General features: G+C 38.5%; 1 protein-coding gene across 3 annotated transcripts in view; it reads left to right on the top strand.

The window, feature by feature from the left end:
• RNF19A (ring finger protein 19A, RBR E3 ubiquitin protein ligase) overlaps positions 1 to 15,528 on the top strand; it is a 56,536-nt gene that overhangs the window by 27,435 nt on the left and 13,573 nt on the right. For 2 of the 3 annotated variants that reach the window (XM_059864709.1, XM_059864717.1), the window contains 2 exons: positions 8,346 to 9,096; positions 14,899 to 15,107. In XM_059864709.1, the coding sequence (XP_059720692.1) occupies positions 8,480 to 9,096; positions 14,899 to 15,107 (826 nt within the window). In that variant the 5' untranslated portion in view covers positions 8,346 to 8,479. Of the gene's footprint in view, positions 1 to 7,320; positions 7,551 to 8,345; positions 9,097 to 14,898; positions 15,108 to 15,528 lie in introns of all 3 variants that reach the window. The other variant, XM_059864725.1, reaches the window with a different exon arrangement.

Raw genomic sequence — 15,528 nt, 5'->3', positions numbered from 1 at the left:
GTTCGACCAGGCAAAATTACAGACCTGAAATTAAATCTGCTTATTCTGGAAATTTGTTGGTATTGGTTATTTTCATTTTGGAACATTTTCTGTAGGAATGATCTTAACATTCAGGAGTGATGCAATGTTTTCCACTTGCAGGGATGGTGACACTGTGGGAAACAAAAACTGTCTTTTGCTATTTCACTGGTGTATGTCTTTAATTATTTTGCAATGTATAGTGTAGAATAAAAAGCAACTGCAGGAATGAAATTATTAATACAGTTAGATTAAACCTTTTTTTTTTTTGGTACATAGTAGACACAGCTTGTGCAGTTTTTAAATCCCTTAGTGTTGCTTCCACTTTTCAGAGCACTAGCTAGTAAAATATATTTTAGAACAATACTTATTTTTATGTATCTGTATCTATATATAGATATATAAATCTCTCCACAATGCTCAGAAGTGAACGTACCTGCCCATCATTGCGCTAAGAGAACACATTCCAGTTCCTTTTGCAAGAAAAGCATAGTGTGAGGATTTTAATGATTAAAGGATTAAAGTAGTTAAGTGTTTTGATGATTTTTGTTTTGCTTCCTTCTTGGTTTTGTTGTGTTTTTTTCCCTTCAGTGTTTCCAAGACTTTGGTTTCCTCTTGGCACAGTTTGGTGTACATTTGTTTGCAGAAGGCACCACGGAGCACAGGAGAAGATTTTGACATGCAAGCAAATGCGTGGTTGAACTAAGATTGCTCTGCTGAGTTAGATAAGGGAAAATTGCAAATAGTCTTACTTGCAACAGACACAGGCCTGCAGATACACAAATAGAAAGCATCTCTCCACTGAGTTCTTAGCTTTGGTCAACCACTGCACACAATATGCCCAGATTTAATGCTGCTGGCTTGGAAAATTAATGTTTTTAGAATTTAAGGTATTCTTTCCCTTTTGCCACCAGACTGAGGGAGGCACTTTGGGTGTACTCTCTTATTTACAGGCATTATCTGCAAGAGGAACGGTTTTGCCAGTCATTTGTGCAGAGACTTTCAGAATGAGCTGAGCAGCTTGCGAGACTTCCTTTCCTAATAGCAGCTGTCATGGACACATGATACAGGATGTATTGCTCATAAATTTCTAAGGAAGAAGCATAACTTTTTTTTTAATAAGCTGTTGAAGATTTTTCTAGCTGTCAGGGTTAGTTTGTCATGTGCTACATACCATTGTGAATTTTAAAACAGAACGTTGTATATCAGTTCACTTTTGACAGTTCTGTAGGCTTCTCTGTATTTTAAATAATGTCAGTCTTTTGATTTTCATGCCCGGTCAGTCTGACTCTCTCAGTCCTTGAGCCCAAGTGGGTTCATAGTCAGTCTGTTTGTGTCATTGTTTTACAAACAATATTGCTTTGTTCTGTAAGTGAAAATAGAATTTCCAGATAATTGACACAGGACCTTAAGGAAAAATAAAGTGCAGTCAGAACAAACTGAGACACGGTAACAGTGCAGTGGAGATAATTTAATCTCTGCCTCACAAATGCTTTTCTCTTAATTTTGTATAATGGTATCCATGAATATCAGGGTTTTTTTAATAACATCGAATCATAGAATTATGTGGGCTGAAAAGGACATTAAAGATAATCTAGTTCCAACCTCCCTGCCCTGCATGGGCAGGGATATCACCCACTAGATGAGGCTTATCAGGGTTATGTCCAACCTGGCCTAGAACACTTCCAGGAGTGGGGCATCCGTAGCTTCTCTGGGCAACCTGTGCCAGTGCCTCACTATGCTCTGAGTAAAGAATTTCTTCCTAACATCTAACCTAAATCTCCCCATAAGAAGTCAGGTGAGACTAATTATTAGAAGACTTTCTCTAAAGTAAACTGACTGCATTGTAGCAACTTCCGTATGTTAAAGCAACTCCTGTTGCTCCTGGAAGACCCCTTGTTCCTCACTTGGCACTTGTCTAATGGTCTGCATGTGCCAAACTGGCTTTTTCCAGAGGGTTTGACTTCCTCTCAAATTAGGGATGGGGGACCTACCCTGTTCTGCTTACTGTGCTGATATGGGCATGTCCCAGATCTCGTCAGCACCTTCACTGAGCCCACTGTGAGCTCCAAATTAGTGTTTGAGTGCTTGGTATGGTGCTTGCTAGGAACTCTGCTCCCAGTCTTTGGATTTACATAAATTAAAGAAATGATATTATGTCACTGCAGCTGTTTTTCTGTCATTTAAAGATGATACGTGAAGTTTAAGTTTTGACATGGCAGATTTCTAAAGTTTGAAAAACTTGAGTTAGTTGTGGATTTGGGAATTCTGTTATTGGAATAATGGCCTCTGCATCTATCAACAGCCCATTGTAAGCATAAAGAAATGAGATGTAATTGACTAAATGATCCAGTGATTTTCACTCTGGAAAGGATTTACTACTAGTAGGAGCAACTCTAGTAACTTTTGTAATAAATGTTCTTAATGCTATGAGAAAAGCATTCGCATACATAGCTCTTAGAACAAAGCAGGATAGAAAGTAAAAGATACCTTCCTGTGAAAGTGTCTGAAAGGTGAGACTTCCACAACATGTAAATTACCATATTGGTGGTTTTTTTTGAAGGAGAAAAGTCAAAATGAAGTAAAATTTACATGAGCATATATTTAAGTAGTTTTACACAGTTCAGTTTGATTTAAATGAATTATTTAAGAGGCTTTGACAAATTTTTGGATCCTGTATGTCTTACTGTAACAAATCACTGTAAATGTTTAATAAGTATCTGTATGTCTGAGTTTGTGTTAAAAGTTTGAGAAATCTTCTGATACAAATTTGTTAACTTTCTTTTGAAGAATTAACTGTTCAGTTTAGTCCAAATACTATCAACTCTTTATTTCACCTTTTATTAGAAATCAAAGAAGACAATCAAAAATACCACACAAATTAAGTTGAAGTGTCTTTACAGTCTTTGAAATTCCACATGGAAAATGTTGCTATTCTTGATCTTAGAATATGAAGGGAAATCTAGTGAAGGAGTCATAAAGCTATTCTGCTAATTGTTGCAGTTGTGTGTCACCTGCACAATATGCATTTGCCTGACACAATATGCTGCATTGTGTTACCATTAAAGGATTATATTTTTCATCTTAGTGCATATAAAGGTTCTGCCAGAACCTTTGTTGTTTCAACATAATTTCCTTCTGTTTTCTTCCAAGTTGCAAAGTGTTGGTTCTGCTTGTACTAAATCATCTGCAATAAAAGTAACAGTCCTAACATGCCCTGACACCATGTGCATTGACATGACTATGGTGAGATGTTTTTGATGGGACAGAGTGCTGCAGAAGCGCACAGATGTCCAAATTTAACCTTATCTAAGATGTTAAACTTTTCCAGGCTGTTCATCACTCTTTTAACACAGCAATGCCCGATGTATACTTGAACCTGAGGCATGTGTAAAGCAAGTAGGGATACACTCTTTTAGAAATCTTCAGGCAAAAATGTTTATATTTTTCCCCCAGTTTTATACACTGCTGTGGAATGAGCTGACATTTAAAGAATGGCCATTGAAATCAGGTACTTGTTTGCCATTTCAAAATCCTGTGTGTTGGTATTTGAGTAGCTTCAGCTCACCATATTTTTGTTTTACATTTTATTCCACCATGTTTATAGCTCTTAGACCATGGATTAAATGAAAAATTTGGTTTTGATGCCTCTTTTAGATGATTAGTGATATCTCTATGTTAGCAACATCACAGCTTAGAAATTTTAGAATTGTGTGTGATTGGTGGGAGGTGCTTATTGGAAGAGGGAAGCAGAAATTATCCATGATGGTGGTTGAAATTCAAGCTCTGAAGGTTTATTCTTTTTTTTTTTTTACCAGCTCTCTTCAAGCTGGATCAGTGCATTTCAGAAAGCAGCTAGTGAGGACAGATTTTGGGAATTGCAGATATCAGAAAGGAAGCTATTAAGAGACAGTTTTAATCAAGAAGTGGCTTTCAGTATGCTAACAGAGTTGGAGGAGCAAATGCCTAAGATGAAGAGAGTTTGTTTGGAGCAGAAGTCTAGATTGGCTATTTAAGCACCAATTACATGAGGGAATATTTAAGGTGTTTAGTGAGGATGTAGTTACATTTGTGTTTATGGTGGGTTCTCTCCTTTTCTACGCTGATGTTTAAGCCTGCCTTTGTTTTGCAAACATGTGAAGCTGTTTGTCCTGATGGCAGACTTTTTGCCCCAGATTGGGCATGTAATGGAACAGTAGGCAGCATGCTGAGCTTGTGCCTCTGGTGTGTTTGGAGGACAGTTAGGAGCATGAGGAAACTAATGTCCCCCAGCAGCTGGGCTTATGGAGGTAGGCATTTGTCACTCTTTTCTTGCAAAATCAGCAGAGTTATTCTCAGCTGCACTTAGGGCATTTCCGAAGTGTTTTGAAATTGATGAGAAAGCAAAGATTGTGCCATGGAGAGCCATATTAGAAGATACTCATCACCCCAGTCATCTCTTCAGTTGAAATCTTCTCCCTTGGCAAGATTATTCCCAATTCCTTTCCCTCCCCCTCCATTATATGGTCACTGATAGTATTTACTTAAAAGAGTATGGTCAAAAAGAACTATTGAAGGCATTTAGCTGGATACTTATTAGGTTTCCCTAGCAAATAGTTTAGGCAGGGTTGCAGAAGGAACAGATACCAGCTTAATACTGACCTTCAGATAGTTGCAACTCTAAATGTCCTTTATGCATCTTCAGATGACAAGGTGTGTTTGTGCTGTGGCAACTGGTGTTTTGTGGTAAGTCTGTGGCACGAGCAGAATGCAAAGCACGGCTGGAATTCGGATTTGTGGTAGGGCTTTGGGCATGGCGGGGAGCCAGAAATATGGTTTTTCTGTAGTCGCTAAGTGCTTTTGAGGAAATGTTGAAAACAGTGGTGAACTTAAAAGTTTTAGGATTTGCAGTCTCTGTTTTTTCTGCCCGTTTGCTGTTGCCCACATTAGTTTCTTCTGTGTTGAACTTGACAGAGTTCATACTGGTCAGTGAGAGTAATGCAAAACTTGCAATGTATGTTGCCTCAAAATCAGATTGTTTATTACTACCATAGTTTGTGTATTTCAGCTCATTTCAAGTAGTTGGATTTCAGAGCTTCAGTTTGCACACAGAGTATCCCCTTCATGTGAACTTGTTGTTGCTGGAATAATGCAGGCATTGTTTTTTCTGGCTGTACAAAATCAAGTATTTTTTACTTATTTGTCAGCAGAAACATGCAGATGCTGTGTTGGGTTGGGCAACATGAGAACTGGCCAGTGCTCCAGATTGCGCTAGTAAGGCTTTTATGATTTTGTGCAGCTCTGATCATTATTAGCATTGTAACATTTGTCTTCTTTTTTTCCTCTAATAAATCATCTGCTGAATCTTTTCACTTCAGCAAAGTCATCTTTGAACGTCACTAGCATGTCAGTCCAAAATTACTATATAAGGAAGAGCTTGGCTTTTAAAACTGGTTCTATGCATTTAGATCTAAAGAGCATAATTGATGATTGTCTGAAATAACTGGCAGAGCAACTGCCAGTTGTCTGAAATAACTGAAATAACTTTTCAAAAGTCCTGTCAAAGTTTAACTATTTTCCTTAGAAGAGCAATCTGCTTTTTTAGAGAGACTGCTCATCAGATCCCATTATGCAGAGAGAACCATGGGATGTACTGGTCTCTTTTCTTTACATCATGGGAGAATCTTTGTTTATTTAAAAAGAAAAAAAGTACAACTGGTTCATCACCAGAACTGCTATTTCTTGATTTTGTACATCTGTTGGAACTGGCAGAAATGCTGTAATAACACATTCTTTTCTCTCCAGAGAAAGGGAGGAGGGGAAGGCTTGTAGTCATACACTTGGCTGTGTTACTGTGTTTACTTCCTACCTTTTTCTGTTTTATTTTTAAAAACAAACAAAACCACAACACCACCACCCCCCCCCCCCCCCCCCCCCCCCCCGGCAAAAAACAAACAGCAACAGACTTTTTGCCTGAAATGAATGCTTTGCTTGCTGTTCATTTTGTTCATGAACTCTCCAGATTTAGGAGATTGGCACTTTCCACTGCCCTCGTGGTATCTGTGTGAACATACCAATGTTAGTAATTATCCAATTATAAAAAATGTTCTTAAGGTTATTCTTGCACTTCTGAACATACAAATTTAATTGTCAGCAATGGACTGTATCTGTAGTATATTTCACACATGGTCTACCAGTTGTGTCTTTCTATGGTATAACATAATACCAAGATCCTGAAGAGAAGGATGTCTTCTTCTGTGAAAATTATGGAGTAGTTTTTTACAGTTTAAATTTTTTTTATTTTTTTAGATCAGGGTGTGTTTTAGTTCATTTAATGAGAAACAGCGGCTGCAAAGTTATTCAGTTTGTTTTGGGAACAGGAGCAGGTAAAGCATCCAAGATCGTTTTTTGACTAAAAACATTCCCTTAGGAGAGAAGGAAGAGTATGTTATGTTCTTGAAGTATTTATACTCTTTATTTTAGACGCTGAGGGTAAGCTAACATTATTTTTTAATATGTTCACAGTGGTAAGATTTTCCTTTATTAGAAAAAAAAGAAGAAAGAAGAAAGCAGTAATAATTCAGCATTTGAAAAATAGAATATGGTGACTTTTTAATTCTAAAAAAACTCTAGGTGCTCAGAATGTAAGACCTCTTTTTACCAAAACCAGGAGATGTACATGTTTTTTGGTAGGGGTTTTTGTGTGGGGTTGGGGTTTTTTTCCCTTTTTTCTCTTGTCTTTAATTTTCACACTTGAGGAAGGTAGTATTCCTGTGGAGTACTGCCATGCCGGCTGGTGGTGGAAACCGAGCGGCGCTGTCTTGGCTGCCTGCTGGTGCAGACTGAGCAGCTGCCTGTGGTGGTGTGCAGAGGGCCCAGCAGTGGCTCTGGTGAGAGGGACAGCCTGTGGGCTATTTCTGTGTTTCCTCTTTGGAGAGGGATTCCTGTTTCCGCTGCTGGTGAGCCGTCCCCTGAAACTTCCCTAGTCTTGACCCAAGCAGCCCAGTGATCCCTTCCGGAGGCTGCTGCACGTGTTTGGATTTGTGCCGGTCTCTAATGGCTGTGCAGCCTGCTTAGCTCTTATAAACACAGGCATTCATCTCTACATTCCTTTGTTCCTACCTTTGGACTTAGTTTTAGTATCCAGTTTCAGATTTTATCTTTTGGTATGGTCATAGAAACCCATTTGCACCTTTCTGGGGGGTCAGTTGGGAAACACTGAGGAAAGAAATGATGGCAGTAGTTTTGCATGGCAGTAGCTTTCCATGTGGATTTGCAACACTGGTGTCATGTAAGAAATGCCTTCTCATTCTTCTGTTACAGATGCAGTTCACCAAAAGTTTAAAAAATTCCTTTTGTACAGTCAAGCTTCCAAGAAGTGGGAATAGTTGCATGTTTGGGGAGAACTTAGTGATTTTGGTTGGAGATGATCTGCTGCTTTTTCCTCTGTCAGAGGAAAATAGAAAGAGTTCCTTCTTTCTCTCTCTTGTCACTGTGCGGTCATTTAAGCAGCAGAGAACAGAAGGAAATCCTCGGTGTCATCTTATACATAGGTAATAACTGAAGCTTGGTATGTGATGGGAATCTGGATTGTAGACTCTTTTTTTCTTACAGAAATATATCTGATAAAAAATTCAAATGTAGTCACCTTAACTGTAGTCTTTGCCGTGCCCTTCAGCTTCTATATAATCAAGCAGTGTTGGCTGTCACTCTGCAGCTCTGCTCCCTGAAATATTCAGATGCCTTATGCTGTAAATATGCATACTTCTCTGAGAACCCTCAGATTTTGAGAATATCTTGAGTTGTTTAGCCACAGTGATTTAATTTCTGCTGTCAGTCTGAATGGTTCAAAAAACACTGAGGAATCTTTCGTTTAATTAACTGTATTAGATTTGTACTTGACCTTATCACATGTGCAGAAAATGTAAGGTAGAGAAAACAGAAAAGTTTCCAATGCTGTAAGCCTGTTGCTAAGCTTTATAGAAGAACTTGCATATTTACTTAATTGTCACCTTGGGTTTTGTAATTTCTACTCATGCATAGACACATGCACACACCCTACTTCCCTTGGGGGAGCAGGGGAGTGCAGATGCCTTTCTCTGCACTGATTAAGTGTAACAAAGATAGTCCTTGACCAGAAGGAAATTCCAGGCTCGTTAAGATAAGAAGGATGTAAAGGCTAGAAAAAGCTGACAGGAAGAGGTATTGGGTCAGATGGTGAGGAAAAGATGGCAGCAATAGGAATAACAGGTCACTAGAGTGCTGTGACCTTTCGGAACCAATAGTGATAGTTGTGATTCTAATCCTGCCTTTTTTTTTTTTTTTTTTTATGTCTCCTCCTAATATAGGGAATTCTTCTGAAGGATTTGCTGGAAGCAGATATGTGTGGATTTTCTGCATGAAGACTCTCAAACTGGATTACATAATAATATGCCTGTACCCTCTGCCTCTATTTGATCCTTAAAAATGATTAGGATTGTATATGAAATTTAACCCCTTTCTGATGAGTGACTTAGACATGAGTTTACATCGGCAAATGGGCTCTGATCGGGACCTCCAGTCTTCTGCTTCCTCTGTGAGCCTGCCATCAGTTAAAAAGGCACCAAAGAAAAGAAGAATTTCACTGGGCTCACTTTTTCGGAGAAAAAAAGACACGAAACGCAAGTCTAGGGATTTAAATGGAGGTGTTGATGGAATTGCAAGTATTGAAAGTATTCATTCAGAAATGTGTACAGACAAGAACTCTATTTTCTCCACGTGTACCTCTTCTGATAACGGAACAACCTCTAGCAGCAAACCAAGCGGAGACTTCATGGAATGCCCCTTGTGCCTTTTGCGGCACTCCAAGGACAGGTTCCCGGAGATAATGACTTGTCACCATAGATCCTGTGTGGATTGCTTGCGTCAGTATCTGCGGATAGAGATCTCTGAGAGCAGAGTTAATATTAGCTGCCCAGAATGCTCAGAACGCTTTAATCCTCATGATATTCGTTTGATATTAAATGATGACATCTTGATGGAAAAATATGAAGAGTTTATGCTTAGGCGATGGCTGGTTGCAGATCCTGATTGTAGGTGGTGCCCAGCTCCAGATTGCGGGTATGTATTTTTCCTAGATTTGCAAAAAAGTCACAGTGTAAATACATAATTTTCGTAACATTATGGTTTTTGAAAAGTCACTTGCTTTACTTAGGGTGTTGTTACTATTGTACGAGTGGGTACCAGGTAGAATTCTCTTTAATAAGAAAAAAGACAAGAAATCAAAACAAATTAAAATGAAAACAACAGTAAGAACCACTCCAAGCCACAACCTCCTTCCCAAATAAAATGCATTCTGGAGTAGGCTTTCCCCTTTTTTTCTGCACAGAGGGAATTTCAGCCATGTCAAGCAACTTTTATTGGTAGATGCCTGCCATTTATTTACAGCAAGCAAAAGAAATTTAGATGTTGCACTGCCTAGGTAATGGTACTAAGCTCAAACTGAGGAGAATTGAAAAATTGGTGACTGTAATTTAACTTAATTTGTTAAAGCGCTGTGGGTAATTTGGCTTTTTAACTGTGAAAAATGATTTAAGCTTTTCTTTGAATTAAAAGGCCTTTCCTGCTTCACATATCTTCCATCTTGTGGCTGATGGAGATAGTACTTGTTGCCTGTCAGCAGGATTCTGATGTAAGATAATCAGCTTGTTCCTGCTTATTATCTGGGGAACACAGTGTTTTAACTTTGCTTTAATACTTTAAACAGTTCTGAAACCATGCTGAATTCTAAGTAGGCTGAATACTACTGAGCAGCAGCTCATCCTGCTTTTGTGCTGCTGGTGTCTCATAATGCCATTCTTCAGCAGGCTGCTTTTTTTGAGATTGTTTGTGTTATCATACTGCTTAAAGATTATAGGCATGACTGCAATCCAGATGTGCAGTGCACACTAAAAACTCAGAGGCTGACAGCTCTGTTTCAAAGCCTCACAGGTGAGCAATAAGAAGAATGAAGAAGAGGAAGAATGTTGAAGGAGAACAAGCAAGATAGGACTGACTGTTAGGTAGATTAAATACTCCAATATTAATAACCAGGTGCTTAATGTTTAGGACTTATTTAAAATACAATTTTGCTTTCATACTTTGAAAGAAACAGAATTTGCTGACACAAGTCAAAAGCAGGGACTGGAAAGGTGATAGTTTCATATCTAGTCCAAAGTGGATGGCATTGCTGTGGCATAGTTTGAGGACAGAAGGAAAAATAACTTGAGGGATATTTTGGTTGCATGAGCTTGTAACAAAATCATATTAACAAAACAAGTACAGTTTACTCTTCATATTTTGGTACTGAAAAATAAAACAACCACTAGAAGGTATTATTTGATATTCAGAAGGATGTTTTGCCCTGAGTTTTTGTGGTATAAACAGTGATTATTCAGGCTGAGGAGAAGCATTTAAGACCTGTTAAAATATTTTCTATTATACCATGTTTCAGTGGTTCAGATACTTTTTTAGTGTTTAATAAAGTAGACTAAGGCAGGTTTGTTTTTTTTTGGTTTTTATGTGTCAATTTTCTTATCTGCTTTTTAAGGAAAAACCTCCTAAGTATCTTTCAGTGGTCAGAAACTGTGATGATAATTGCTATGGATAACACCACCATAAAAATAAAAAGTGGGTGTTCAGAGCAAAGTTAAAGTTCCATGCAGTCATGTGGGACCACAGCAATGCGTTAGTGTGCAGCAAGTACTTAAATCATTGCTCCAGAACTGCTTGTTGCGTGCTCCATACTCTGAGAGGGGAGTCCTGTGAAAAATACAGTATATTGCCAGGGAGATAAACTCTGCCATGTCTGTGTGAAGGGAACAAACTTGTACTGTATGGGCAACCTTATGTTGTGCTTTTGATACCATGATTTTTCCTTATACTTGAAGTGGCAGGGAAATGCTTCACAGTGGTAGATGAGTTCTACTTTTAATGCACAGATAGTGCTTCTGCACTGAATTCTCATTACTAGTTTAAAGTGGAATAAAGTTGGCTGCTTGGGTACTTCTCAGGAGGATCACTGTTTCTGGTTGTCATCCTAAACAAGCAAGTGCTCCTGCTATTTTTATGTTTTGTCTTTTTCCCATCCTTCTCCAGATTGTTTTGAAACCTTCAGAATCCTTAGATCTGTTGTGCAGCAGGGATTGAAACTTTAGCAAAAGTTAATCTAAGTACTTTAGGGGAGAGGGCATACATACTACTTGAGCAACAGAAAGACCATCAGTAGTGCCTCCAGCCAGAGAGATACCTGTGTATGAATCCTCCAGTTAAAAATTTAAATTTTGCTTTCAGGCAGCCACCACAGCACTGTCTGACAAGTCTGTAGGTGCCCAGCTGAGGGAAAGCTCACAGTGGGAGGAAGGAAGGAGGAGTGAGAGTGGTGTGGAAAGTAATAATGGGGATTTGATGTTGTGGTGGAGCTTAGCAGGAAGATGAAGGAACTGTTCAGGTGTAAGGTTTAGGGAAGCAAACACTATTCAGACTTCCACAGAAGAGTCTTTGCTAACAAACGCTGTTCAGGGATGATGCATGACATTCAGTGCACACAAACTGCAGATCAGTGGACATTTGCTTTAATAATTACATGGTGCAACAGTAGTCACAGTTTCTAATTGCTTTGGCAGCTAATCCAGTTGTACAATATGCAGTTAAAGCTGGGGTTTATTTCTTTTTCTGAACAGCTTTTGAAGTGTAGAACTGGCAGAAATGCATTAGGGTTATGACCTTTTAGCATGGATCAAATATTTCATGAAGGAGATGGATGGAATGCATTTACTAAATTTGCAATTAATCTCAAAGTAGGAGAGGTGCAATAACTTCAGAGGGTAGCATAATTTCCTGAAGTTGACTTTAAGATTAGAAACAAGTACTGTAATAAATAGGAAATTGATATGAAATTGAGGATTTTGGAAGGAAAAAATTACTGCACAAATAGGTAAAAAATGAATGGTGCACAACAGTGCTTCAGCTCTTCTCGGTGTTGATCAGACATCCCATGTAGTATTGTTTCAGGGTTTGGGCATCACACTAAGTCAAAAATCTGGGCTGGTTAAAGAGCAAATAATTATAAAAACTTTGATCCCTGAAATGAAAAAAATGGAGGGGAACCAGATCAGTCTTTTAAAATATAGGGGTTTTTTATATCATCAGTCTCCTGGATTCTAAGGAAACAACAGTTAATGGTTAAGAAGTAAATAATTCTTTTTCGTCTCTGTTTCAGCTCTGTTTGGGTAAAAACAAGTCCTAGAGTCAGCAAAACATGAACCAAACAGATCTTGAAACAAAGTTACTTGCATGACCAAGTGTATTGCTCTTTCTTCTGTCCCAATGGAGAACTGCTTATGCTCCCCGTAGGAGAACTGCAGATCAGTTTGGAGGAGAAGCTCTGCTGCAGCAGCTCTGCCCTGGGTGGGCTGAGGGGTCTCCTGCCCTGCAGCAGCCCCCTTGCCAGAATGGTCCATACCACTGGCACCACAGACTCTCTGACCCTGGGCTGCTTCATCCACAGCCTCTGTTGCAAGTTCAAATGCATCCTGATCGTGGTTGTTACCTGAAGCGCTGTGAAAGTCTGGACCAGCTGTAACCTGCCAGCAGTGGCTTGATAGGAGACACTGTCACATAGGTGATCTTTCCCTGGGGAAGGAGCAATGGTACAAAGCCTCATGAGCCTTCTCCTAGACCAATATCTTTATATTCTGTTTTTCATACCACTTCTCCAGTGTCATCTTAACAAGCATCACTGAATCAGTATTCCAAATGAGTTCTGTCTTCTTCTGTTTGAATTATTTAATGGTTTTGCTCTAAGATTGTATTGCTGACATCATTAGAAGAGAACAGCGTTGCCTAAATTTTCATACCTTTATCAGGCAAAAAGCAGATCATGCAAAAGAGTACAGATTCTTCTTCCATCTTTTCACTGTGCAGCCTTCAATTAATGGCTCACTGCCTCTCGTTTTTGTTTTACTGGGTAATACTTTGAGTTTGATTGGTTGTCCCTTCTCTCACTCTCAACAAGGACTTTAGGCCTTCACATCTCCTTTAAAAAGAAGGCACATGTTAAAATTAAACCTGTAATCCTGTACAGTTTGAAATGAGATTTTCTCTGGTCTAAAAAGTTACTTTCTAAAGGTGTGCCAGATACATCAGTCCCAGTTAGGGGGTGCTTTCAGGGATGTGCCCATGCTTTATTAGTGATAGGAAGGTGGCAGGATATAAATTGATACTTTATTCTGTGTCTTAGACTTGAGATTTTTTTTGGTTCAAGATTAGCAAGCTTGAATGTATCCCTGTATGTTGAAGAAGTGTTTGGATCAGTGTCTCTTTGTGTACATGCAAAGCAATTATCTCTTCAGTTTGCAGAAAGTGGGGAAAATGAAGCTGATTAACTTGGCAGCAATATAGAAGAGTCTAGCAATTATTAAAATAAATCTCTACTTGGAAAGCAAGAAATATTTGTAAACAGACAAGCATGTATCTCATTTGTAACTGCATCATCTGTAAGTTAAATGCTGAAAGTCTTATTTGTTGGCAAGATTTCTTAGGGAGGAACATCAAATATGCTGTTTTAAAACAATAATGGAAAGGACAGGATTTGCATTAACTTTGCAGAGTTTCAGATCTAGCTACTTAAATAAAAATAGCTGAATTTTAAGATAGGCTTGTAAGTGGGAATATTTTTCAAGTATCATTACTAATAAAGAATATTTTGACTTAACTTATGCAACTGCTATAAAATGGACGGGGGGTAAAAATAAACAGGCTTTTAAAATAAAATCACCTTAATTTGAACAGACAGAAACTTAAATCTTGTTGCATTTATAAATCTGTTGAAGTCTACTCAGGGACCCTGTTCATGTGAATAAAAACATATATCTGTTTTAAATGTTCATAGCAGTGGATTTAGTATTATATATTTAAAAGACAGCTATTACATAAAATCATTGAAAAAAGCTACAATGGGTATGAATTAATAAGCATATATATATATGTTTGTATTTACTGTTAATGTGAATACATTATGTTTTTATCATGTGAGCTTTGCAATGCAGGTCTAATGAAGGAACAGTTTTGTCACTTCAGCTCTTATTGTATAGAACTGTGTCTGATTATAAAGTAGTGTAACACAGTTTTGTAAGTCTCAGCAGTCTTGGAGGTTATTTGCTCTCTAGTATTGTCAGAGTAAAGGTGGCATTCAGGCCCATACTCTTATCAATTTTTGCCTTTGTGTTTGAAATGTATTTTTTAAAATGCCTTAATTATTGAGAAACCAAAATCCAATTTATAAAATGCTTGGTTCGTTGTTTTGACATTTTAAAATACAAAGAGTTAACAAACATCTATTTAAAGTAAGTAGTGGTATTCATGATAAAAGGCAACTAGTAAAATCCTCAAATGTCTTGCAAGTGCCAGACCAGATGTCGTCACAGCTGTAGGTTACACTGCAGTGGACAGGGTCAGTCTAAGACATGCCCAGAGTGCCTGGGACATTTCTGAAACTATAACTTTTCCTAATTGCTTAAACACCTTTTTTGGGTTTATTGTCCCCCTCTTCTAAACTGTGGTTTCTTGGTGACTGTAAACCTTCCATTATTGCATTCAACTTCAAATACAGTGTATTTGAATCTGCATGGAGTAAAGGTGAGCCAGTGTTGCAGTGATTATAATATTTCTGTACAATCTTAATCCAATGCAATGGCAACAGAGTTGTGGAAAGAGGAGTTCAGGAACTGGTGCTGGCCACCTCCTGAAGGAAATAGTCAACTTCTAATGTCCACTGCCTTTGTACCTGCTTCAGCTGCTCTGACAGCTGTCTAGTCAGCTTTGTTCTCTACTTAGAGCTGGTTTTATTAACGAAGTTCTCCCTTGCCCCCTTGGCTGTTAAAGGTACGCAGTGATCGCGTTTGGATGTGCCAGCTGCCCCAAGCTGACGTGCGGGCGAGAGGGCTGCGGGACGGAGTTCTGCTACCACTGTAAGCAGATCTGGCATCCCAACCAGACCTGCGATGCTGCCCGCCAGGAGAGGGCTCAGAGCCTGCGCCTGAGAACAATTCGTTCTTCATCTATCAGTTACAGCCAGGAGTCTGGAGCAGCAGGTATTTATCACTGGGCTGCTGTGTCTGTAAAACATCTCTTCTGTACATTTGCACAATTAGCCCTAGATAAGGAAGGAATGGAATAGTGACATGGTAGATAGATACTAGATGCTTTGTCTTTCAGAAACATAAAATAACAATTCTAAATTTGGATTAAAATTTTAAATGTTATGCTTCAAAGTACTCTGTGACCAGAATATCTGACTTAAGTCTTAAAAGCTTGTCACCGTTTTAATTTCTTTGTAGTTGAAAAATGGGAAATCAAACTTGCTGCAAGGCATCCTATGTTTTGCACATTGACTTTTTTAGTTGATCACTTAGTACACTTGCTTTCTCCACTGTAGGTGAAGTTCCCCAGCTGTTAAAATTAAAACTCGTAACCACTGATTTTCTGTTTTCAAAAAGACTATTACTCTGATGC

The sequence above is a fragment of the Haemorhous mexicanus genome, chromosome 1 (assembly GCF_027477595.1).
Source record: "Haemorhous mexicanus isolate bHaeMex1 chromosome 1, bHaeMex1.pri, whole genome shotgun sequence".
NCBI classification, from domain to species: Eukaryota; Metazoa; Chordata; class Aves; order Passeriformes; family Fringillidae; genus Haemorhous; species Haemorhous mexicanus.
The sequence above is the reverse complement of the archived record's forward strand: the minus strand, read 5'-3'. Positions and strand labels throughout refer to the sequence as shown.